Source organism: Chenopodium album, chromosome 22, assembly GCF_948465745.1.
Source record: "Chenopodium album chromosome 22, dcCheAlbu1.1, whole genome shotgun sequence".
NCBI classification, from domain to species: Eukaryota; Viridiplantae; Streptophyta; class Magnoliopsida; order Caryophyllales; family Amaranthaceae; genus Chenopodium; species Chenopodium album.
This window is the reverse complement of record NC_137855.1, coordinates 6,738,256-6,764,662: the sequence shown is the minus strand read 5'-3', so window position 1 is coordinate 6,764,662 and position 26,407 is coordinate 6,738,256. Positions and strand designations below refer to the sequence as shown.

The following is a 26,407-nucleotide window of genomic DNA, read 5'->3' as shown; positions in this document are numbered from 1 at the left end:
ACTTGACATATTTTGAATTTAGCACTATTTGCATACTCTTTTTTCTACCGTGTTTTGTGCTTTATACATAATGACAAGTATAACCATGTGAGATCTTGTTAGATTCGTCACAATATATTTTTTCAAAATATTTGGTAACTAAAGATATTAATGATCAAATTTTTGCATTGGCAAACGTATTTAAAGAAATGTGTCAACTAAAAAAGTTCCGAGAAGGTATTATTTATTTTTCTAAATAAAAAATACGGAGTATTTATTAATCAAAATTAAAGTTGCAAAATTTATGGCATAGTTGTATAAGAAGTACTACGTATTAGTTTAGTTTAGGCCTGTGGTCTGCTAAACTATGGGCCATATCAGTGGGCCTTGTTTTAGTATGTTACAGTTATTCTGGTTTTTTATTCAACAAAGGTCAAAATTACAGTTGAACTGCAATTGGTATTTGGTAAAACAAATTTGTAAAAGGTGCTTCTCAGACTCTCAGTAATATCACTTCTTTCCGAAGGACAAATCTGTCATTGCCCTTTAATCAATGAATGACGACGCGTAGATAACGTCACAAAAAAGCTATAAATGATGAAAATGTAAAAAGAAAAGAATCATTTAATTAGTTTTTTTTTAATTATTTTAAAACTAATTTCTAGATATAAAAACTACGGAGTACTTCGTACTACGGAATACTATGTATAATTATATTACGTTTAAAATACTCCGTATGTTTTAATCATTTGATTTTCAGTTATCTAAAAATATTTGACTTTTTTTTTTTTTGATTCAACGGAGGCCAAGCCAAAGGAAGCAAAAGCAAAAACAAACAACGAAAACAAAACAGAGCAAATAAACTAACTACGGAGGAATTAGACGTGGTATAGCCACGTCCCTAGAATCCTCCTCTAAAATACGACCTAACTCCACCGGAACATTATAAATATACTCTAAGGGAGAGTCATGAGTGACTCCGCGGTTGGCCAACCAATCCGCCGCTCTATTTCCTTCTCTAAACACATGTGCTACCTTGGTTGACCATCTTGAATCGTTTAGCAAATTCTGGCAGTAGATAATGTCATGGATGTTTTCGCCTCTTGGAACTTCCTTCTTGTGGAGAGCTTGTACACACGCAAGATTATCCAACTGAACCTCCAGTTTGTGAATTTGTAAGTTTTTAGCTAACTCCAATCCTCTGGTCAAAGCCATAATCTCTGCTCTAAATCCCGTGCTGTAGCCAAAGTTTGAATGAAAAGCTGTTACAAATGTGCCATTGTAGCGTATTATAGCTCCTCCACCAGCAGGACCTGGACATCCTTTAACTGCCCCATCACAGTTCAAGGTATATATACCACCCGTAGTCACAGTTCAATATTTGACTTTTTTAATAATACTGTTAGTGGACCAACTCAACCAAAAGCTTAAGCTGATGGTTGAGGAGTATAAAACATATTCCTGGGCCTCAACCATCAGCTTAAGCTTTTGGTTGAATTGGTCCTCTAACAAATACAATACTCGTATTACATATAAAAGTAGTTAAATAGACTTATTCAATTTTTTTTTTTAAAAAAAAGAAATTAAGTGAATAAAGGATTAATGGGAGATAGAAATAATGTAATAAGGACCTTACCAAATAAGAAAAAAATGCAATTATCATAACGAAAGAAAAGGTTGTGTCAAAAAAAAAAATATTTTATTTGAAATAATGGAAAATATGGTGAATATAATTATATTTAATTACACCATTCCCTTGTCTCCAAAAGATTGTCCCTTTGTTGTTTTTTAGGACAAGCTTTATAAATTTTGATAATCAAATTTAATTTATCAAGTTATAATAATAATAATAATATAGTTATATGTGATTCAGCTTGTTTGATTTGTTTTAATGTATTCATTTAAAATATAACGTATTTATATATATATATATTAACACATACAAAAATGATGGAATATAACAATATGTTAAAAGGAGGGCGTATAACATGAGGCTAACTAAAATCATCATGTTAGTGACACGAGAGTCGAGAGAACTCACTTTACAACAATATTTCGACAAACATGAGAGAACTTATCGTTCAAACAACATTTTGATTGTCATGTTTAATAAAAAAGATACTTAATAAAGTTTTTATAAAAGGATGGTGTATAACACGAAATTTGCTAACTTATCATCTCAACATCTTTTATTGGCACGAGATGACTCATTGGATTAACATCATTTCAATTGACATGTATAATATAATGAAGAAATATAATAATCTTCTACAAGAAGGATGTATACCACGAGATTCACCTAAAACATCATTTCATCGACACGAAAAAACTCATTTTACAACATTATTCTGATTGACACGTTGATATAACTCACTTTAACGTCATTTGATTGATTTGTTGAAAAAGCTTACTTTTACAACGTCATTCTGATTGACACACTGAAAAAACTCACTTTTACAGTGTCACTCTGATTAAGATGTTGAAAAAAAAAAACTCACTTTTACAACGCCTTTTGGATTGGCACAAGATAGCTCATGGTTTCACAGAAAAGAGAAACAACTAACTTTTACAACGGTATTCTAATTGACATGAGAAACTCATTGATTTACAAAAAATCACTTTTAGAACGTCATTCTGATTGACATGAAAAAAAAACCCTCACTTTTTACAACGCCATTTGAATTGACACAAGAAAACTCATGGATTCACAAGAATTGAAACAACTGACTTTCACAACATCATTACGATTGACATGAGAAATTCATTGATTTTCAAAAAGAGAAACAACCCACAATTTAATAATCTCATTCTGATTCACACGAGAAAACTCATCGTTTTACAAAAGCAGATACAACCCTCATCAATAAATTCATTTCGTTTGACACTATAATACTCATTAAAACAAGAAGAGAAACACAACATTTGAACTAGTCTACTACAAAAGGACAAGTTTGGAGACAAAAGACCAACAAAGTTGATCATGAAGTAGGCACCTTGGATTAACTCAACTTAATCTAGTTGCATGCATTAATATTCGTTTTTACATGTTTACCGACCGAACCAAACAAAAACTAAGGAAAAAAACTGCCGTATAAAACTAACGCCGAACATTTTTCCCATAATTTTACAAAAAAAATAAAAAATGAAAATTTTCATTTGGAGGGTCTTTCTTAGCTTTTGGTTCGTTGCTTTCTATCTCCTCTCAGCAGGTACTCAATTTCTCTCTCTTCAATTTCAAACCTTATTTTTCTTTCTTTTCCCTCTTGTAATATCAAAATTAAATCTGGGATTTTTTTTATAATTTTTTTGGTACCTTAATTTGTATTTTCATACAATTTTTTCTTGTATAAATGCTATATTGTGCTGAATTTTTAATTTTATTTATGTAATTTTTTTCATGGATTGGTGATATTTTTTTTTAATGGGGAATTGGTTGAATCTCTCTATTTTGGTAAATTGAATTGGAATAAATTTTTGATGGGTAATTTTTTAATTTAGGTTTGGTGATAAAAAGGAAGCAGATTTGTTATTTTCTTAATAATTTGATGCTTATTTTGTGGATCAACTGGATTATTGATTTTGATATAATTTAGATTCGCGTATTTACTTTTAATTTTGATTGATAAAGAATTGGAGGTGGTGTAATAAACTTTTAATATTTTTAATAAATTGGATGAATTGGGGTGTGATGGAATTACCTTATGAATGAAGTTAATGATTCAGCTTTAGTGATCTAGGGTTTTTATGCTATGTATGTGCTTAATTTCAGAATCAGAACATTTCGGTTTCGTGTCGCGGTGTTAGAGGGTAGAGAACTAGAGATCAATTTTTGAAGTTAAATTGGGAATCAGCAAGAAGAGTGATGATTTTCCAAATCAGCTGACCATTTTATTAATTGGGTTTAAAAACAATTTATTGAAGATCTGTTATAGGCTGGAAATGAGGGATTAGTCTTGTATCTACCAAATTTGTTTGTAGTATTATGATTTTAATATTTAATTAGCTAACTTATTGGGTTAAAAATTTATATCATGAATCCGTAATCGGTTAATTTGCCATTATCACTTCTTGTATGGTATATCTGCTGCTAATACTAAGAAATTATGTGCATGATCTTTTCTTGGTAGGAATTCCCATGTGATCCTCCAGAATTTTGATTGTACCGAGGTTGAGAGAGATTTGGTGTATACCGACTTATAATTGCTTTGATATATTCTGATTGCATCTTAAGCATTTCTCATCAAAACTACATTGAGTATTTTCTTCATTGAAATTGGGCATCTTTCTTCATCTCCAATAATCAACAGATGAGGAGGGGAGGGAGGATTGGCTCAAGGTGCAGTGGTGCTGGTAACCGACATGTCCGTGTGAAAAGTATGGAATCTGAGGATTCTGATGAGGACTATGTGGCTGAAGTTGATGAAGTAGATGATCAATCTGATGAAGTAGATGATCAATCTGATGAACTAGACTCCTTAGTTGGAGACGCTTCTGAGGAAGAGAGTTGCTTTGAGGCGGAGCTGGAAGCGGAGGAGGAGGAGGACGAAGAGGAAGAGAAAAATGAGGGAGGGTGGAGAAGAGTGGTAAAGCCAAGGACTAAAAAGGGATCTACAAGGCATAGGAAAAATGGTATAAAAAGACCAAATAAGAGGAAGAGAGTTGTTAAATCTGACGATGATGAAGACTCTGATTATGACGATGAGGAGTTTACACCAGAGGAGGAATATTTGGAGGATGAGGAAGAGGACGAGGACGAGGACTTTTTGATGCAGAAGACGAACACCAGGAAAAGAGGGAGGGCCACATCGAAAACAAGAACTTCCGTGAAAAGCCGAAAAAAAAGGAATACAAAGCCTGTGAAGAAACCTCGTACAAAGAAACGTACAAAGACTAGAAGTTTAAGGAGGAGGACAAAATCTGATGGTGACGAGGAATTTACTGAGAAGGGTCCTACTCTGAGAGGTAGGACCCTGAGGAAACCTGTGCGTGGAAAGAATAGGGTGACAAATGGAACAGATTCTGATTTCTGTTCTGACTCATCCGGTTACGAGTTCACTATATCTGAGGAAGAACGAGAACAAATCAGAGAAGCTAACAGGATTTGTGGAAGCCTGGCTCCAAACCTGAGGAGTTCAAGGAGAGTCCAAGAAGATGAAGTTTTTTATGAACCAAAAAAAACTTCTGCCAGGAAGGGCAAAGAGAAAGCAGAATTGAAAAAGACTGATGTGGGTAAGCCTGTTTGTGGTATATGTTTAACAGAAGAAGGAAAGAATACTGTCCGTGGGACATTAAACTGTTGTAGCCACCATTTCTGTTTTGCTTGCATTTTCGAGTGGTCAAAAGTGGAAACACGTTGCCCATTGTGCAAACAAAGGTTTATCTCAATTAGTAAGCCTGGGAGATGTGGTAAAGCATTTGATCTAAGGGATACGGTGATATCAGTTCCAGAGCGTGATCAGGTACTGTTTCCAAACATTGACCCTTAAATCTATCCAACATCTTTCTTCTTGTGGAACCATGGATACGTGCCTAGCAATTGCTTTATTTTATGTTCTGCTTTCATGTTTTATTGAAATAGCTCAGGCAATTTTATTGCATTCAGGTCTATCAACCATCTGAAGAGGAGCTTCGAGACTTTCTCAATCCCTATGAAAATGTCATTTGCACCGAATGCGATCAGGGCGGGGATGATGCCCTTATGCTACTTTGTGATCTATGTGATTCACCAGCGCACACATACTGTGTTGGTCTTGGGCGGGAAGTTCCTGAAGGCAATTGGTATTGTGATGGTTGCAAACCAGCTGCCCTTGGGTCCTCACATTCTCAAACTCAGGATCTCATTCTTGATCAGAGGACAAATACTGGTGTTTCTGATGGAGCATCTACGTATGAGAACATGGCAGAAATAGACCTTAACGTGACAATTCCAGAAACGCCAGTTAGTCAAGGAAATGGATTCCTTTCTTCACCGAGATTTTCAGGTGGAAATTTACAGGCACCTTCTCCTGCCTCTGGGATGGGAGTATCAACTGTATCAGGAAGACGACTGATTCACCGTCAAATCCGAAATATCCTTACCAATAGATTGAGTCAAGTACCCCCTGGGACTGATATAGGTGCTTTTGGCAATCTAATTGGCCGGGGGGTTAATTCAACACAGCAACAAAGTAGAACAACAGATGTAGGGCCCTCTTATCAATCTCCATATGTAGATAGATTGCAGGAAAGACTTTCTAATAGTGTACAAAATAGGGAACCATTTCCTGGAAGGCTGGGCCATATGGTAAGACAGATGGGTCAGCCCTCAACCTCTGCAAATGGCACAGATCATGGCCAAGTACATTGGAGCGGGCTAGACAGCTTGAATTTGGGTGAAGGTCAGAGTCTGATGTCAGCTGGCGAACAACTTCGCCCTTTTAATGGTAGAACAAGCATTGGGCCTGAAATTGATGCCCCTCCCTCACACAACAGGTATGAGGAACATGCAACTTTAGTGAAACAACAAGTACATTCAATGGTGAGGAGCCAGCTGAAGAGCTTGTCTCAAGACATGAACTTAGGTGAGTTCATTATATGTTCTTTGCATTCGCTCCACATAGAATGGACTTATGATTGTTTCTTGAACCATGCATATACCTACTTTTGACTAAGCACTTCATATTTTCCAAATCACTAAGTTGCATGGACTCGCCTAGAAGTTTAAGCATGTGTTGTTGAAATGTTAATCTAAGTTGAAGTGCCCAGAAGTCGTACACAATAATATGGTCATACATTGATAGGCAGAGTTTATGAATTCATATAATGTGGCTTAGGTGCAGTGAAGAGTTCTCTCTAAGGATTATGCACCTAGACGTTCAAATTGAATTAGCTTAGTCATTTATGGTCCATTGAGAGGCTACTTTATGTAACACACAATCTGCAGAATGCCACCATTTGCCCTCAAAGATAAAGGCATAAAAGAAAACGAAAGTGAATGGTCCTAATCCTATGAGTCTGTGGCTGCCCAATTTTTGCATTGAGCAATTAGAGTTGGTTTCCGCCATCAGGACTTTAAATCTTGTATGGTGCAAATCTTGTCTCATGATAGACATTTTATTGCTTGATTCTGAATTTTTAGTCAACTTTTTTTGCATCCAGGTAATGATGATTATGTAGAAATTTCGAGGAGATCTGCCCACACCATTATGGCGGCATGTGGGCTAGAACCTCGAAGGCATGACACATATGAAGCACAACCTCCAATTTGTGTCCATCTTGTAAGCAGGTTGGCCAATGTAGAGATAAGTCCTATCAATGATTGTTGCTTGAATTGTTTTGAGGGTTTCGTGAAAGATGTTGTGAAGAGGATCATGGACATACTACTGCAACCTCATTGGTTTGGTTTCAGACATTGATCATTAGATACTCGGAACATTTTTGAAGAACATATTCTTACATCGGCCTATGTTTTTCTTTTTAGCGTAGGATGCTCATTTTCTTGTCTATGTTTGTAGGAACAATTGTGACTGATTACATCATGAATTTTCCTACTGCTGTGGACACTCTCATATGGGAAGGGTCCAGAAGCACCATTCCTGTTTTTCCTAACTGTTCATAACTAACTTGAACTATTATGGCTTCAGTCTGTCGTCGGTTTTTTTAGCATCTTAGGTGGCAAGGATAAAGGCGATGTTGCTTCAGGCTTTAGTTCTGTATTGCAGAATTTGCTGCATTTCTTCATGTAAGCCCTATCTTAGTGAATCAAACTTGTCCGCTAGTGATTAGTAATGAATGAACAAAGCGCTTAATCTTCTGAAAACTGTTTTTTTTTTTCTTCCCTTTTTAGTTGCGGCTTTTTCAGAACAGGATCTGTTTAAGTAACCTAAATACCCCTTCTTTGAATTGTTTAAATGTTTTCGCTTGGCTTTTGTAATAGCCAACACTGGTAGCTTTGTAGCATTTTTCTCTCTTAAAATCTTTCTTTGATTTGGCATGACAATTATACAGAAAAGAGAGCAACAAATCTTGTCGATAATTTCACATTGACTTACGGAGTATTTTATTGACTTTCTCAACGACTGTTAATTCCTTACGTTTCTGTGAATTCTTTGTGGGCAAGGTTAAAGCCGTAATGTATTAGGATCAAAATTAGGAGGCCATAGCAAAAAAACCTTTTTTTTTATTTGTATGTACTGATCTCTTGCTCTCGTCTGAAAGAATTTAACTACCAAAACGAAAAATCAATTCATGGTCTTGTCAAAGCTATTGAACAACCATACAAGTTCAACAAGCCATGAACCTCGTTCGACATCTAAAAACAAACCCATTGATGTTACTAAGGGCCTGTTCATATTTACTGAATTGAGCTGAACTGAACTGAACTGAATTGAGCTGAAATGAATATTTTATGTGAGAGGGAAATTAAGAGCTGAACTGAACTGAACTGATTGGAACTGAACTGAACTGAACTGAAATTAAGTAAATATGAACAGGCCCTAAAGGAAAACAAGGCTTAAGATTACCTGTTAAGGCAGAGCAGAAAGATCAAACTTAAATATCTGTATTACTTCAAGGAGCTTTACTCTAATTAAAGATGTTTTTCTTTGATTATTCCTCCCAATAATGAAAATATATATAGCTTATTCATTTAAGTTTTTATTTCCGGCATTCTTTGTGGAGCTCTCTCTTCCTTTACTCGTGAGATAAGTTGGTACGCTATGCCTGTTTAGGCCTTCCTCAAAACAAAACACAGAGATAACGGGCGGGTGAGCGAGAGAAGGAGAGATTCCCCTCAATTTAAATATGTTGGAATTTGTGGAAAGTGAATTGGATTAGTGCAGAATAGAAGTGGGAGGGAAGGAATGAACGGATGAATCCTCCAACAATGCCCTAAAGATCCTTACTTAGTTACTTTAGACATGGGGCAGGAGCAGGGGGGAAGGGCGGGAAGCGAACACAAACTTCTATATCTTCATTCCTCATGCTAAGAGTAACGAAAATCGTGACAATTTAACAAAGATTATATCTGTTTGAGCCTAGAGCTATATTCCACTCTCATCATAAATTACATTTATTCCTACAGGTTATTACACTCTCAGATACATTTGCATATTCACCACAAACTGGGTTACCAATAACCCTCTCAATCCACAATCAGCAACATCTTCATAATTCGTCCTCGAACATGGCAGACATCAACAACCCATGGACAAATTCAGATCTCCTTGCCCTCTCCTCTTGATCTTTGATTGACAAGGGCTCTGATTTCACATGCCTGCCATCACTGAAAGATTAGATTCAACCAGCAAATTTATTCAAGTTATCTAGCATGTACTACTTAATATTTGATTCGTAAGGAATCCTGACTATTGATAAAACTACTGCAGCCTTATCATAAACAAACTGTAAAGGCGGCCAGGTCGAATAATACATATAATCTAGTTGGCAATAAAACTAAAACATGTACTGTAAAACACAGGCTTGCAATTCAAACGTTAGTCAACCTTTCTCGTACAATAGTAAAAAGGACATCTTTGCTAGTCCTGTGTGCAGCAATATTCAACTATCACAGAACAACACAGCAATCAAATTTCAGAAAATTTATATTTTTCTCAGCCAAGATATAGGCTACAGGTGTTGGGGTAGATAAACAGTACAACCCAATGGACTAGCAAGAAATTTAACATCTTTTATTGAGTATGAAAGAGTATTGCCATTATGTAAAAGCTGATAAACAGGAAACAGGCAGGATAATATACCAACCTTTCTCGTACAATCTCCTCTTTGCCTTTCTTTGCTGTGCTTGTATCAGATAATGATCGAGACTGAGCTATCACATTATCATCCGCCATAGGCAATATAAAAGATGACAACAAAGGATCAGGTGCAGCATTGGAAGATGACACTATATAGGAAGAACCCCCAAACAGGGACTGTAAGTTGCCTTCCTGCAATTCTTTTCTCAACAGTGAAAGTGTTGACTGCGATCCATTTTTACGTGATTTCCTCTTGCGCTGTACGTGGTATATAGTCAAGGAACTCAAACAACATATCCTCTAAATGTACAAAAGTACCTCAACACTTGCATCAAGAAGGACACAAATGCTTTCAAATGTTTCAAGGCTGAGAGTCCTGAGACATTATTTATTAATTTCTGCTTCTGAATCATGTTTTGAAACATATATGTTGAGATGAGACGAGGAAAAGAAAGAAAGGAGGACCTAAGAATAACAAGATGAATGATTTTGACATGATAAAAGAATTCAACATAAATAAAAACACACAAAGTATATATATGAATCTCTCCTTTGAATTTTACTATAAGGAGTAACCTGCATTTATATGACCTCCCCATACCCTACCTTCAGGTCAATCTATAATTGACTAGTTGGTTGTCATTGTTGTAGTAAAAGATATCAGAGGATAGCAACCAAAAAATGTAATCAAATAAGCAATAAAGTAATTACTGAATACAAAAGGATATCTTAAAAATGTTCCCATGTTGCAACGTGATGTGTGCAACCATATCAACCCCTACCCTCATGGCACAAACTGGGCATACCTGAAGATGAAAAACAGTCGCAGTGAGAAATTACAGTATATCAAGAGGTCAGGCATCAAAAAATTTAAAATCCAAGTTCTTAAAATACTAAACAAAAAGCAAACTTTTAACTAGTTTACCTAAAAGTTGGACTGTTCACTGAAGCATCCCAATGTTTCACTTTCTAAAATAAGGTACACATACCATTATACCCTGAATAGCAATGGCAATAAAGACATGTTCTCTTCCATCAGGAATAACAAAGAAATGACATGCACGCAAAATTTGTTCAATATCCAGAAAGTTAATTTCAATAAAAGAGTAAGAGACAACATAGCATTTCCAATATCAGGACATATAAATATGTACAATACTAAAGTTTAGAAAATTAAGCATCTAAAGTTTGAAAATGCAATATCCGGACACCCAATTAAAATTAATCCCTAAACTTAGGTTCATAAGTAGAATCTTAAATGGGAAAGCAAAGTTGTCAAAAGCATTCATAGATCAAATATTGAATTGTACAAAAGATACAGATAATCTCATAAGAGTGATTTTTTTCCATCACTGATCACATGGTAAATGGTAGCAAAGCATTATTGAGACAAAGGGAAATTGATTACTCATGCAAACAATCACTTGATCATTGGCATATGCCCACAGAAGAGCATATTAGGATTATATGTCAAGAGTCACACCCCTTACATGTCTTTTCTTGTCCTCCACTTAGTCCTTTGCTTTTTAATGATGTGAGGAAGGGAGAGAAAGAGTGAAAAGAAAAAGGCATCACCTATGCACAAGCAAGTACCTAGAAATCAATAACTCCACCACACTATTCAAGGAAGATAGAGGAAGGGGTAAACCAGGAAGACCATGCCTACTAAAATTTGCTGCCACAGTTTAAAACTTAAAATTTAACAAGGCCACCTTTGCCCAATTAAATATAAACTTCATATAACAACCACAGAGCCCCGTGAAATGCAATTCTAATAAGACTACATTATTCTACCATAGGGTTTCTAATGAAAATGGGAACCAGACAGCTCAGACTACTTTCATTCAAATATTTTCTTGTTGAAATAAAGAATGTTATCCAAGTTCATTTCATAATGTTTGGGTTATGAATAGAAAGATAGCGAAGTCTTAGACATAAAGTCTCACCATCATCTCACAACATTGCCATAGTACCTTCCCATTTGACACTTTTCTCTCTTTCTTCTTTCTTTCACCATAACTTCCAGTCTTCAAGAGATAACTTCACCACATGAATGCATTGGCTAAACTCAAGTATTGGGTAGTAAAAATGGTTGGGAATTCCAAATCTAAAACCTCAAGGGCCTAGTCCAACCATGAAGGAGTCATATTAGTGAAACCTATGGTGCCCAAGCCCGGAAACCAGCATCAGACTCAAGTATGGAGCCAAGGATCAGATACAAGTAATTCTATACTCAAGGACGCGGAAAATAAAATTTGTATTTAACAACATATTTTTAAAAAAATGTATTATCTAAAAAATTTCAAAAAATTAAATAAAATAAATTGGAATAAATATCCTTTTTTTTTTTTTTTTTTTTTTTTTGAAACACTTATTCACTGACCATTCATTTACCCCTTCATAGTGCTTTATTGAACAGAAGCCCTCTTCTTTCTTTGCAACATGCAAGAGCAGTGGCAGCTAGCATTCTGGCAAATGCTTTAGTGGCAAGTCCATTTTCTCCCTAGCGACTTGCAAGTCCAACCTATGTCCCACATGGCCACATCCAGTGTCCACAATCTTATCCCATGTCTCCAACCTGGTCAGGTTGATGGGTTTGCTAGGGAACTAGGGTAAGAGTCTGAACATCACAGAGAAAACCTTTGCTTTGGGAATAAAGACTGATGTAATAATACTCAAGCTTGCACTTTGTTTCTCTTGAAAATCTTGGGGTTGGCAATGATTGATATGGAGGTTATCCAGGAAACCACTTTCCTGTACACAACTTGTCGAAGAGCATTTTGTTGCCGGGTTGGGAAGGGGCTAAGGGGGTAATTGAAGGATGACGGGCTAATAATAAGTGATGGAGGAGGGTCAAAAATGGTAGAGGAACGTTGGGTCATGTCTCCACATCATGGATGAGTTTGAGGGAATGTACTAAGGAGGGAGTGGGGATTCAGATTCAAATAGAAGTACAGGGGTTTTTAGAAAAACAAAGAATTAAAAGGATAAAGCAATATAAGAAATCTGGACCATAAACTACCAAAGAATATCAGCGATAACTACTTTTTCCTTTTTTGAAACCTGTCTGCCATATAGATCCTTAGTTTTCCCCCATTTCTGTCTACTTTCATGTCAATCTAACAACAAAACTTCTTCCATGACTTCCAAGTGCAGCTATTGCCTCATTGTCCATTGGATCTAGGACAATATCCTCTACAAATATAATTTAGGGCCATACATTGAACAAGAAACAGACAAGCACCAGTTTTGAATTTATCCCATACTTGTACATAAAATAATGGATGCAATTAGCTGGCACTAGTTCCCAATGAAAAAGCCACCACATGCTCATAATAAATTATGTGTTCTCAATTCTCATACTATCCTTAGCTCCAATAAACGTACTTCACAAAAGCATTCACCCATTTAACACCTTTTCTCCGCCATATTTTCTAGGGTAAAATATACATTTACATGAGGAACATGACATCAACACTTCCTACTACGATACATGGATCAAGACAGGTTCAATGCACAGAGATGGTCATTAGTATCTTGAGTCGAACACGGCAATTACAGCATCAGTATTTTGTACCGCATACTAAATAATTGATTGAAAATGAGGAGTGCATTTGTATGTGACAAGAAGATACTAGAATATACTGCTTAAAGCTCAAGGAAGCTCTTATTGTGAGGTGATTAGATTGCATCTGTTTATGAGAAATAGTATCCATCAATTAAAGTTGATTTCATACAAAAAAATGATAATGGAGATGATAAAAGATGAACAACATCACCAAAATATGAAAATAAGAAATAGTAATAAGTGTATGGTCAATAATGACCTCTATAGAAGGCAAGAAGGGAAAGGCACCTGACATAAAAGATGAGACACCCCAATGCTCATGGAAAGAAAAGAAGTAAACCTAAAGGACCATAGGAGATTGGGCCTATCCAGAATTCAGCATGCTTTCAACCCTGAAAAGAATACTGCGGGATCAAATGATTTTTGCAGCTAATCAAGTAGGTGCCCTCTTTAATTTTAGGTCCTTGTTTACATAAGATATGGGTCTCTCCTATTCCCCTTTACAATGTATGTCATTACAATATCTAGCAATTACTTCTATGCATTGCCTACTCTTCCCAACCCCCAATGTTTTGTGTCACTATATTTGCTCATCTCCCCAAAGACCCCTTAATTTATCGTTTTCCAATATAATGATACCTTTTCTGGAAAAAGTTCATTATGTGAATCTCTTGGAAACGACCTCATCAAAGTCTCGATTAGCGAGGGGTAAGACTAAGTATATACAATTCCACAACACTTGCTAAAGGCATATCCCTCACTAAATGCCCAACCAGATAGAGGTAAGAATGTGTAATATTTCCCTGCTCATCCTCAATAAGACACTCAGCTTTATTTGTATTAGTTTCATTATCACCAAAATGGTTCCAGAGCAAGAACAAAGCATTAAAACAGTTTTCTAACTTATAACCACAGACACCTCAACTAGCCCCTTCATGAGCTAGAGCATACTTGTCTCAAACATTCTCAACTCTTCTTCACTTTAATTCTAGTACTCTGCTACAACATAAGCTCATCATGCATATATTGGTCTACGAGCAAATATTCAATGCCTTCAAAACTCCAGTACTATTTATGAAAGTATTCACTGACACCTTCTCTACCCTTGACCCCTTGCCCCAAAAATATAGCAAAGTAATTTTTCAACATTACCAATGGAAAAAGATCTGAATTTGAGGAAGAAAAGGGTTATGCAGCAGCCAAAGCGACAACATGTCTCTTATATGTAAACAAGCCACACTGTTATTCGAAGTTCTTGACAACTAAGTGCAAGCAACATTGACACAACTCCATCGTTCCATCAATGTTATTCAAACTCTAACATAGCCATTCCTTTCTTCAAACTAAAGAGAGCAATGTGTTGCCAATGTGGTACTTAGTCTGAACGCCAAGATACATGTAGCTTGCATACCTCATTCTGGCTATCAAACCTAATATAACTAACTCTTTATATAACCCTTCCTCGTAATAATTTATGGTATGCGTCAAACTTCATATCTTGCTCAATTGAATGAATAAGCACATTTCAGTAACTATTAAAAAAAAAAGGATTCATCACACTGTTCCCATAATCCCTCTTCATTGACATCTTGATTCCCAAAACATGAGATCATAACTTCACCCAAGAGTCTATAATACCACATATGGATGCAAACACCGCCCGAAAAGTGCAAAAGAATCATCTTTCCGTTTCTAAACACTCAAGTAAGCTCATTAAACAAAAAAATGCATTAACACGACAGCAAAAACCAGTTTGACCACAAATTAAAAGTTCGATTTTCATAAAGAACAAATTGGTAAAATTTTAAAGCATTTTCAACATTAAAGTTTCCAACTTTCAGTCTTTCACAATATTTATTAATAATGAAAACAAAAGAAGAAAAATAAATACCCCATTTTTTGCTTCAATAGGATGCTCGTCGTCAATGTGGCAGCACAGTCCAACAATATCAAAGTACTCCGCACAAAATGGGCATGGAAACTCCTCCCTTATATCATCATCTCCTTCAATATCCTCAAATCCCATAAAAACATCTGTAATTTCCCAACAATAACACCCAAAACATTAATTAAATAACCCAAAAATTGGAAAAAAATAATCAAAAAGGGGTTTTTTTTTTTTTTTTTGGTGGGTATTTTACCTGATCGAGTTTGGAAAGCAGATTGATAACGCTTAGAAACAGAAGACAAACGAGCAGCCCAGGAATCACCATCCATAATTAAAATCGGGAAATAGAAAATATTGATCGATTAATTAGGGTTTCGATTCGAGCTACTCCAGAAAGTTCAGCTCAAGTAGATGTAAATTGATAATTAGTAAAGATGGAAATTGGGGATTTTTCAGAGCAAATGAAGAAGAATGAGAGTGTATGAGCTCAGAATTGTTGAGAGAAGAGGAGAGAGAAAATGCGGATGAGATGAGATGAAAATATCAGCTTGCTCTCTGCTCACTTCATTTTGGCAGTTCTTCGTCTTTTATTTATTTTTAATATTTTCTCTTTTTTTTTTTGGAATTTTGGGTGGTTTTTTTTTTTTTTTTTTTTTTTTTTTTTTTTTTTTTCCTTCCTTAAAATAAAATTTTGATCTTTGTAAGTTGAAAGATTTGCAAATTGCAAACTCAATTTTTGTTCTTTTGTTGTTGGATACAGCTTCTTGAATCATGACGGCTCATCTTTGTCTAATGGGCAAAACCATGCTTTTCTTTTTTGGAATAATTTAGGTTTGGTACTTTGGTGTAATGTTTGTTTAATTAGTACGAGTACGTATTTTAATCTATGTCTCTTATATTATGAGAGAATAGAGTTATTATTCACTTATTGGAAAAACGTTTTTTAATGCAGACAAGCATCATCTATGGTAGGATTACTTTTGAACATAAGATATTAAACACGCGTAAAATAGAAAAATAAAATAAGACAGTATGGCTCACAAGTCACAAGTGACACAATTAAACAATTTGATTTATATCATTATTATTTGAATTTAAAGGATCATACAGCTGATGTGAGTTTTGTAATGACTTTGTATAATATATGACATATTATTTTTCAAAAAAAAAATTAAAATGTTAAACATGGCATATTACATTATACGGGAATACAATATCTAACCAAGTAATCTTCATGGTTAATCACTTTATAATTCTAAGGTTGAGGTAATGGAATAGTGATATCGCTCTCATCTTGTATCCTTGAGGTCTCAGGATCAAACATCATGGGACTCATTTAGCTCACTAAATTCGAATATATATTATGGTCCAATAAATTTATAGCCTAATCATATTTACTAAACTGAGCTGAAATAAAGTGACAGCTGTACCCCCATTCCGCCAAAAAAAAAAATACTGTTAAGATTAGAGACCTCCTTTATGTAATAGGCGCTCTCTTAGGTACTGTTATGTACTACTCCGCATCACCGAATCAGCCCCGCCTTTTTATGTTTAATTTAAAGAGACCGCCTTTGTAAAAATTTGGTCTCTTAGGTTATTTTTTTTATACCTTCCATGCTAGAAGCCTAGGAGTTTCAGAATAGTACTTTTGATCAAAGAGAGCTACTGTTACAAAAACAGGTCTCTTAAGTGATATTGTTTATTTTTCCAAAGATTTGTACTTTTTATCAAAGAGACCTACTCTTACAAATAACAGGTCTCTTAGATAAAAAAAATTCTCCTCCCAATTTTATTACTTAATTTTAAGCCTTAGTGTCGGAAGATAGGGTGTATAGTACAAACAAATATTAATACAAATATACAATAGTAAAACTATTTATTAACTCAAAATTTATTAGTTAGGAAAAAATTATTACGCTCCACATATTACTTTTTATTTTGTAATTTGTTTTTTTATTAAACGTACTTTCGTACCCCCATTCCCCAAATCCTGGATCCGCCGCTGCTCTCTCCCCGCCATAGAAGCACAGATTGCACCAATTCAACCTCTGATCACCCCTTCACCATTCTTCTCTCTCACATTGCCGCCAATTTTCCGATCATAATGTTACATTTTCTCTCTCCTCGAATAATTCTCCCTTTAATCACATTTCATCTTCTCTCAAAAAAAAAAAAAAAAAAAACAGAGAAAATTAACGTACAATGTGCCGAAATTAGGGATTTCAAAATCTTAATTTCCTCGAAATCTTCTTCAATTCAACGATTATATTGCTAAATTTGATGAAATGAGAAATCAATGACGTCGAGAAACCGGACGCTTTTGTTTAGGAAGCACAGAGATGCGCTAAAGAGCGTACGAACACCGATCGAAGGAACGACGTCGCATCAACATAGTATTGAATTGGCTGCTACCTCTTTGCTTCATCGTGGTGCTCGTTCTTATACGCCTATTAGTTCTGAGGATCCTGGAACTTCTAGGTTTGTTCATTTCTCAATGTTCTTTATTTTTGGTGATTTTTTTTTTTTTTTTTTTTTTTTTTTTTTTTTTGCTGTTTGATTGGATATACATTGTTGTTTAATTGGATATAAATGTAATCGTAATTAGCATTAGTTCGTAAGGAATACAATTTTGAAATTTAGAGCTGGCGAAAGTTGACCCAACCCGAACATAACCCGAAAATAGCTTGTATGTGATTGAAGAAGGTACAGGGAACAGGGCAATGTACTGGAAGAATGTTGATCGGACGTATGGAACTACATACCATAAATCGACTATACCGAAATTTTACCTTTTATAGTCTTATAGACCATATTTGCCTAGGAAGTTAGTTTAAATTAGACAACTGAAACAATGGTGAGATTCTAATCATGTAGTTGGAGTGTTATAATTTGTTAACATGCTCTATTGCTCACCTTCTATGAAATGCTGTTTTTTCGGCATCATTATGTTTGTATTGGCAATCAAATGATCTTTTCTTGAAGTTAAATTTTGGAAAATTGTGATGTTGTCATTATATAATTGTGGTGCTGTCCTCTTAAGGAATGTGAATAAGTTTCTTGCTGCAGGAAAGGTGCAGTAGAAGTTGGGCTGCCACCAGCTTGGGTAGATGTATCCGAAGATGTGGCATCAAATGTGCAGCGTGCACGTTCGAAAATGGCTGAGTTGACAAAGGCTCATGCAAAAGCATTGATGCCATCATTTGGAGATGGTAAAGAAGATCAGCGCCGAATTGAGAACCTTACTAATGAGATAACGAATTTGATAAGGAAATCAGAAAAGAGTTTGCATAGACTTTCTGCTGGTGGACCTTCAAAGGACTCGAATGTCAGGAAAAATGTGCAGGTATTAATCTGACTTATCAGAGTTGAACTGAGTAAATAATGTTGGTCTTATGGTACAGTTGTCCTTTAAATTAAAGTTTGGATGTTTTTACTGCAGCGTTCATTTGCAACTGATCTTCAAAGCTTATCGATGGAGCTTCGAAAAAAGCAATCTGCATATTTAAAGCGCCTTCAAAAGCAAAAAGAGGTTAGAATCAGAACCTGATGTCTGCATAGCTGTTTAGATCATTTGGAAATTTTGAAGCACTTGCATTAAAAAACATGCTGGATTGCTGGCTGTGCAGTTATTCTATGACTGTATATATTAGTGTTACGATTGCTATCTTTATCCTATCAACCTTTAAAGTTTAAACATTGAAGGTTGTTACTTTCTTGGTTTAGGGCTCAGATGGAGACTTGGAAATAAATATGAATGGAAGCAGATCTCAAGTCGAAGATGCTGACTTGGATGACCAGGTAATGCAACCAGGTTTACTGATTTGTTTCAAGGTTTCTGAGATGTTTATCCTAGAAATTGAGAGTTACTGTCAAGATGAATGAAATCATCCTTTGAGAGTTGAGACAAAACAACATTATTTGTTTGCTAAATTGATCCTTAGTTTAGTGGCTTTGCAACTTTTCTTCGCTCTCAAACCTTTTTCACTTTTGTTCAGCATGAATTAGAAACTGAATAAATTTAAAATTATCTTAGGGAAAGATCACAACTTGAGGAGGAAGAGTTGTTGGTCAAGTCCCATAAAGTGTCACTTTTCCATTCAGCAATTTCTTGAGTATATTACCTATTGCTGATGAGCTTTATCCTTATGGATCTTATGTTTACCTTTATAAATCGTGTTAAGAGCCAATTTTTGATGGCTCTATAAATTTATGTTCCGTAGGAGATAAATGAGCACCAGCTAGCAAGGATAAGGAAAAGTGAAGCCTTCACTGTAGAAAGGGAGCGAGAAATCCAGCAGGTGAGTGATGCAGTAATAGCTTCAATGTAAAACAAGCCTGATTGCTCTTGTATTTGATTTTTAATTCTAAACTAGGGATACTTCCATGTGTTGTGTAGAATATATCTTTTTCTGAGTTGCGAGATCTTTTTGTGGAAACATAATACTCCATAAGATCCTTGTTTAGTCTGTCTCCATCTTTTTTCTCGTTCTTTTTTCAATCACTCTTGTCAAGTAATTAATGCAACTTTCTCTTAATTACAAATGTATTTTGGTGATCAATGTCTACCATCACTGCTACTGCAGACAGCAACCTGTTGGCTTTACTATTATGTGAAAATAATTAAATTGATAAATATATACAATAATCTAATGTGTAATTTACTGTCCTGTAAGTTTTGATGCAACAGCTGTTTTACTGGACGGGAAAAACATTAAGTTAGAAAGAATAATACAGAGAGAGAGAGTAAAATATTATTACTGACTCTAAGATACATACATTCACATCCACATTCACGACTCATTTCTTTCATGTTGTCTATAGGTTGCAGAATCAGTGAATGAGCTTGCTCAAATCATGAAGGATCTTTCAGTGTTGGTGATAGATCAGGTTAGCAGTTAAGCAACTTTCATGATATGTCAGCTGAGCATACCCATGAATGATATAGATTTGATGATCTATCATGCTTGAGTGCAGGGTACAATTGTTGATAGGGTAGATTACAACATTCAGAATGTAGCAGCAACTGTCCAGGAGGGCCTAAAACAGCTTCAGAAGGTCATCTATCTTGTATACTACGTATATATGATCCAAAATAATCCTTCAGCTCATTTCTTTTGTTGCATCATCTTATATGCTTGCTACTTTCTTCTCTCTTTTTTTTTTTTTTTTTTTTCTTTTCATTTTCTTCTTTCTGTTGTGGCGCTGAACTTGCAGGCAGATAGAAATCAGAAGCATGGGGGAATAGTGAAATGTGCAACTATTCTCATTATTATGTGCTTTGTCATGCTAATTCTCCTAGTATTGAAGGAAATTATTTTGTGAAAAGCGAAGGTATTGGATTTCACCTATTATCAAATTTCTTTCATCTGCCATCACAGCCAGAGAGAAAAAGCTTCAGGTTCTTGGCTGATTCACCTAATTTAAAGACGCTGTGTACTCAATTTTATGCCCCATTCTGTTTTGAGAGCTTCTAATAGGGATTACATGAATCAAAACTACAAACGAGTGTGTATACATACAAATGTACTAATACAACATTTACAAGACTACAACACCAGACAAAGGCAGCTGTGGTTTTATTTCATTTTTTGGAAGAACTGCTCTGAAGTGAAACATTGGTTTTTTAGATCTTTCTTCTTCAGATGATTCTTTAAAGGTTCAGACATAGTTTATCTGTAAACATTATTAAGCAATGAGGCCGACATGTTCATTATAGAACACATTACTCATTTTATTTACAAATTGCTCAGGCTTCACAATGAACAGCATACAAGTGACTAGCAATAAATAATGATCAAATGACTATAATATTCCTAGCAGCTAAACCATTTATGTAATTGGTGCAACATTTCCCCTTAATTATTATCAAAAGATAATTGTATTATTATGTTAGCTATTCAACTTTAAACTTTAAGTTTTCTTAATTGACCTTGATCTGAAATAGCAAAGTGCATTGATTTTGTTGTTAACAAAACAGTAAAGGTAGCAATTCTAGCAATTGCTAACTTGTTAGGATAGAAATAAGAAATTGTGTGCATTCTACAAGAAGCTCTTGTAGCTCAGTTGGTTAGAGCACCCGTTTAGTAAGCGGGAGGTCTTGAGTTCGACTCTCAACAAGAGCATTTTTTAAAATCTGCGGCCACTAACCTAGCATGATAGCATCTCAGTGTCCTGATTTACAGCATACTAGCATCAGCTTAGCACAGATGATTTTTTTTTTTTTTCTTCTTTTTCTTTACACCAACAGATGGCATAAACTCTGCTAGGTCGGGGGAAAGAGAGAGTCGTGAGACGAGAGGATCCCAACACACGAGAAAACATCAGTCATGTTTATGGTGATAATTGGTAGTGTTACCCAAAGAAAAGTCACCATAATCATTCCAACCATAAAGTTAAGAATGATGGGAATCAAAACTCCAATATCATGGTTGGAAAGACTCTGTGAGAGCTCTACCATGGAGCTCCCACTTGATTCACCTCAGCCAAATGATAATTTGTATATGTTTTTGCCATAAAACCACTGGATTTTCTTTTTTCTTTTTTTTTTTTTTTTTTCTTTTTTTTTTTTTGGGTCATCAAAGGTACCACATATATATATAATAATAATTAAAAAGAGAAAAGAAGAGAAATGTAGTGATATGAAAGATCTAAACTTTGCTTCATTTCTATAACTGCCCAAATGATAGTTATACAATGAGTGATTTGCTTATGATTACAAGAATTACATATAAATCAAGTAATCAACAACAATGAATGATACAGTAATGACAAGGAAGAAAAGAACTAGCTTGATTTCTTTTTCTTCTTTGTAATGCTACTAGTTAATTCATCAACCGTAAAAGCTCTCTGCACAAGCCCGGCTATTGGAAGCTCCAGAACATAGGTTAACTTCTGAAGTACTAGTGATAAAGAATGCACATCTGACATGGCTCTGTGAGCTTCACCTACTTGTGAGATTCCAAAATGCTCTTGAAGTGCTTTCAACGTCTTCGACCCAGTTTTTCCTGAAGACAAAGAAAAACTTAAGATGACAATATTTCAGCCAAAAGAGAAGGGGAGGATAATGAAAGAGACAGCACCTGCAGATTTCATTGCTTCTTTACTTAAAGGAAGAGTATCCACAAAATACCAGTTCGAAGGGATTTCAAAACCACATCGTCTAAATTCAGCAACCAAGAATGGCACATCAAAATTTCGGGCATTATGTGCGACAAGCACCACATATCCCCCTGGCTTCTGACGGCTCTGGACATACTTGAGCAATATTGGAATAAGCTCCTTCATCCTACATTAGAGACCAAATGCGACAAAATCATTCCACCAACAGACATGATCATCTATTCATGATGTTACTTCAAATTCTCCTGCTCAAGCTCTAGAATGTTTTGGGATACGGAGTAAATAACATGAAAAATAAGCATTACCAAACTTATAGTCTGTTTAAATGAGGAAATTTCAGGGGTAGGGGACGGGATGGAGAGTAAGGGATCTATATTCCCTTATTTACATATGGAATGGAGGTGGTTTCTTTTTTCTTTCCCTTTCAATAAACTAAAATCTTTCACTACTGGACAGATTCAAAAGAAAAATTCAAGCACCCTTCCCTCCCCCTAATCTCTCTTTTCTCCATCCCCCTCCCCTTTCCTCCATAGCTGCGCAAACCAAAAACACTATAAAGATTGAAAGACTACAAATAATTAAATAAAGTGCCAATGTCAATCCAGAAGACAGATCTACCAGGTGTTGATCCTTGACTTCCCACATCATTATCATGGTACCGTAACCGTTTAGGGGTTTAATGGATCTGTTTGGAGAGTAGTTTAACCAAAAAACTTAAAAGAATAAAGCATGTGTACGCATGCATCTGTTTTCAACCACTAGATGCAAGAGTTTAATGCATAGTCGATCGTCTTATATATCTAAGTAGGTCACTAAAACTACAATGACAAACTTCAGCTGCGGGGCAGATGAAGAATTAACCAAACAATCTCACCTTTCCTCAAAGATAGCATGATGTTATAGAACATTAACTAGTTCATATACCCAGACCAACATCTTTTGTAAAGTTGTACACTACAATAACAAAATAAACTAGTGATAATTGAATTTGTAAAAAAATTCTGGTTGAGATACCTTGGAACACCAGGTTTAGTGACCATCTGGGTTGAAATACCATGGATAAATTCATTTCCGACATCACGCCCAGGATTAACTAGAGTGTGGAACGTGCTGTTTTCACCACCGTGAAGGTCCTGAAGTGCAATCTCGATGATTCTTTCTAAACTTCTACTAAACCCGGTTGTCTCAAGATCAAAGACAATAAAAGTCGCAAGGCTGGCCAACTCCTTATTCTCAGCTATTAGTTGTCGGACATCTGCACTGCTACCATCAGTTATGTTTATTGGGAAATTAGTGCTTGTTGTCGCAATTAAATTATCTGACAAGTCATGCCTGACATTAACTGCACTGCTCAAGGAGTTTTTGCTAGTTTCTTCATCTGCAGTGACTAAGGGTCTTCGACTCCAACTTCCACTATTTCTTTCTTGCCCACCAACACTAGAACTGAACAGCCTAAAATTAGAATTTTTACATGTTGGACTTATGGGGACAAAACCTGCCCACCACGTATTAACCAAAGAGTAAACTCTGCATCTGGGTACTCGCAAGATTGAGTAGCACATAGGGGCTGTTCTCATCTGAACTTACAGCGTTCGTTCAATGAAAACACAAAGCAAAGCAAGGGATTTTGTATTTGCATCAGAAGTGGATAGCTCAAACCTGATGACAGCAGTTTCAGAGAATGTGAAATGTGAGTTTTGTTTTATGACCGTAAAGGGAATTCAATTAGCATAAACAATTATTCACCATCGTAGGTTAGCAAAACAAATTTTAGCTCCAGCTGAGCTGGAAGTTTCCTTCCACAAACTTAGCATAGATTTAGAACTATATGTTTATATGAACAAAAGCTGAAAAGAGACCAAGCTCCTTTCCTACTTTGGTGGTTATATGGCTCTATAATCAGCAAAACCTTAAAGATACAGAGTTATAGACAAAACATATAGACTAAGAAACAGCTAGAAGTTTCATGTCATAGATAAATCATTTAAACAGCAATAACATAATAAGCCTATCAGTGCTTAGTAGGAGAGTGATTTCAACTAACATAACAAGATTAAAAACAGTAGAGTAAACAAAGTCAGAAAACCCTGATGTGAGATTTTAATCCGCTAACAACATTCAGCAGCTTCCAGTCCAAGAAAAATTTTCAACTTCCGTTATCCTTATCCCATAGGTACAGGCATACAATTACTACCATTTATCATCTAAGCCAATTAAATACTCTTTCACCTCATTTGTAAAAGAAAGCACTGGCAAGTGGCAACCCTCCAGTGGATGTATAATTGTAAATGGAATATCATCGACACTATTATGTCAATTAGCAACAAAAAGGAAGATAGGATGAATGTAAAAAGTCTGTGCACCATAAATAAGTTATCATCACCAAATAATACTCCTGTGTGAAAAGTGACGATTTGTACAATTGTACAGCAAATCAAATCTCAATCAAGACAAATCAGTAGAAAGCTAAAATAAGGCTTGAGTTGCGAGATTTAGTGGACATTCAGAATTCAGATAATGGTTATAGTTACCATGCAATGGCATGGCAGCTTCAAATTAAGAAAACATCAATCTTCAATGCCAGCAAGAATTCATAGTATAACCGCTGTAAAACTCGGATAATGCCTCAACCTTTTGGTGAAATTTAATTACAGGAAGCTCAGCCAGTCAGCCTCTTTAAAAACATAACATGCTTCTTCTAGCAACAACCTCATCATGAAATGCATATACTCCAACACAATGCAGAACCATATTAGACTGTTCCATAATTAGATCTAAGATTAATTAAACCTATAGTTAACAAACGGACCAAAATGATTGTGAATCGCAATTAACACAATCCAGACACCCAAACACATTTGAAATCTCTCAACACCATTAGACAAAAACAAGGATTAATTTGAAGAAACTGCAACAAAATTAATACTTGCAACAAAGTCAAAATCCAATCTTCATTATGAAAACTCGCTAATCCATTACAACTCATGAATCATTGATACATTTAATAGAAAATTAATCCATAATCAAATATATTATCCATTTTCCCCTGCTAATTAACCAGCTCACTTGCTACAACTAATTGGAAAAAGAAGCATATCACAAATGTTCAAAAATCAACCTAATGGGTTAGTTAATTTCACAATACCCAGAAATTAAATAATCAAAGGAAAGAAAATGACAAAGAAGAAAAGCTCAAACAAGCAAAAATTCAAACACCCAGAAAAATTAATGACCTGGGAATTAAACAAAATACACACAATCCGGGTCAAAGTTAATCAAATCAAAGCATCAATTAACAAAGTTATAAACTTGAATAGCATCATGTAATATGATCAAACTATGTTGGTAGAAATAAAATGGAATGAACTGAACAATGAACAACCCATTTGGAGAAAGAGAAAGAGAAGACATACCATGAAATGAAAGCGATTACAAATGAGAAACTGCATTTGTTGAAGTGTCAAAGGAAGTAGTTTTGATTTTGTTAATTTGGGAAGTTAGAAATTTTTATAGGAAAGAAAGGGCAGTTAAACGGGGCAAGAAAAGAAGCAAAAGAAAACCCAGAACGCATGTGAGAGGAGAGAGAGAGAGGAAGAGAGACGCAAGCATTGGATGATTGCTGATTAACCCACCCCTTCAAATCGGATCACGATCTCGCTCCGTTTTTCTCGGGTTTTTTTTTAACCATTTTTGTATGTTTATTTATTTATTTATTTTTTTTTTTTTTTTTTTTTTTGGAAACCATTAATGTATGTTTCATTTCCTAATACTACTATATGCTTTTTTTTAATCTTTCAGAAAAAAAAAAAAAAAATTGCATTTTTCACATTCAAAAATTAAAAAAATACCATTAATATTTATATATCACTTAGCTTGCTACTTAAGTATTAAGACGTGTTCTCTTCATCTAAATACGGCTCATTATAAGTCAACATAAGGTAAAATTAGAAATGATTGAATTCGATTAAATCTAATGAGTTCGATTTATACGAGTACAAATTTAGGGGAATATAATGCACCCTATAATAAAATGCATTAAAAGAGTGGAAAACAAACCTAACTACATAATCTCGTAAATTTAGCCTCTTTATTGGCATATAGTATGATTGAATGGATCAG

The 26,407-nt window shown here is 35.2% G+C and overlaps 5 protein-coding genes and 1 non-coding gene across 7 annotated transcripts; 3 read left to right on the top strand and 3 right to left on the bottom strand.

The window, feature by feature from the left end:
• Window positions 1-846: 846 nt before the first annotated feature.
• On the bottom strand, window positions 847-1,194 carry LOC145603826 (uncharacterized). The gene has a single exon (XM_081659810.1). It carries the CDS (start codon window positions 1,192-1,194, stop codon window positions 847-849), a length of 348 nt encoding a protein of 115 aa, XP_081515936.1.
• A 1,868-nt stretch (window positions 1,195-3,062) lies between these two features.
• LOC145605729 (uncharacterized) lies at window positions 3,063-7,771 on the top strand. Of its 2 annotated transcripts, none has more exons than XM_081661798.1 (4): window positions 3,063-3,188; window positions 4,107-5,438; window positions 5,582-6,539; window positions 7,117-7,771. In XM_081661798.1, the coding sequence occupies exons 2-4, from the start codon at window positions 4,287-4,289 to the stop codon at window positions 7,371-7,373; spliced, it is 2,367 nt and encodes a 788-aa protein (XP_081517924.1). In that variant the 5' UTR covers window positions 3,063-3,188; window positions 4,107-4,286; the 3' UTR covers window positions 7,374-7,771. The 2 variants fall into 2 exon arrangements, with proteins under 2 accessions (XP_081517924.1, XP_081517925.1); XM_081661799.1 differs by having other exon boundaries at window positions 3,072-3,188; window positions 4,287-5,438.
• A 1,138-nt stretch (window positions 7,772-8,909) lies between these two features.
• On the bottom strand, window positions 8,910-15,722 carry LOC145603715 (protein DEHYDRATION-INDUCED 19 homolog 6-like). Its single transcript, XM_081659680.1, has 5 exons — window positions 15,423-15,722; window positions 15,173-15,315; window positions 10,442-10,519; window positions 9,721-9,977; window positions 8,910-9,232 (listed from the first exon to the last, which is right to left on the bottom strand). The coding sequence occupies exons 1-5, from the start codon at window positions 15,496-15,498 to the stop codon at window positions 9,124-9,126; spliced, it is 663 nt and encodes a 220-aa protein (XP_081515806.1). The 5' UTR covers window positions 15,499-15,722; the 3' UTR covers window positions 8,910-9,123.
• A 1,435-nt stretch (window positions 15,723-17,157) lies between these two features.
• LOC145605274 (tlg2p-like protein a) lies at window positions 17,158-21,016 on the top strand. Its single transcript, XM_081661324.1, has 8 exons — window positions 17,158-17,647; window positions 18,236-18,512; window positions 18,609-18,698; window positions 18,893-18,967; window positions 19,390-19,467; window positions 19,991-20,056; window positions 20,144-20,224; window positions 20,384-21,016. Exons 1-8 carry the CDS (start codon window positions 17,466-17,468, stop codon window positions 20,489-20,491), a joined length of 957 nt encoding a protein of 318 aa, XP_081517450.1. The 5' UTR covers window positions 17,158-17,465; the 3' UTR covers window positions 20,492-21,016.
• A 201-nt stretch (window positions 21,017-21,217) lies between these two features.
• On the top strand, window positions 21,218-21,291 carry TRNAT-AGU (transfer RNA threonine (anticodon AGU)). Its single transcript has one exon. It is a non-coding gene; the product is annotated as a tRNA-Thr (tRNA).
• A 509-nt stretch (window positions 21,292-21,800) lies between these two features.
• On the bottom strand, window positions 21,801-25,838 carry LOC145605041 (exonuclease DPD1, chloroplastic/mitochondrial-like). Its single transcript, XM_081661054.1, has 4 exons — window positions 25,702-25,838; window positions 23,303-23,947; window positions 22,249-22,454; window positions 21,801-22,173 (listed from the first exon to the last, which is right to left on the bottom strand). Exons 2-4 carry the CDS (start codon window positions 23,863-23,865, stop codon window positions 21,953-21,955), a joined length of 990 nt encoding a protein of 329 aa, XP_081517180.1. The 5' UTR covers window positions 23,866-23,947; window positions 25,702-25,838; the 3' UTR covers window positions 21,801-21,952.
• Between the last annotated feature and the right edge of the window lie 569 nt (window positions 25,839-26,407).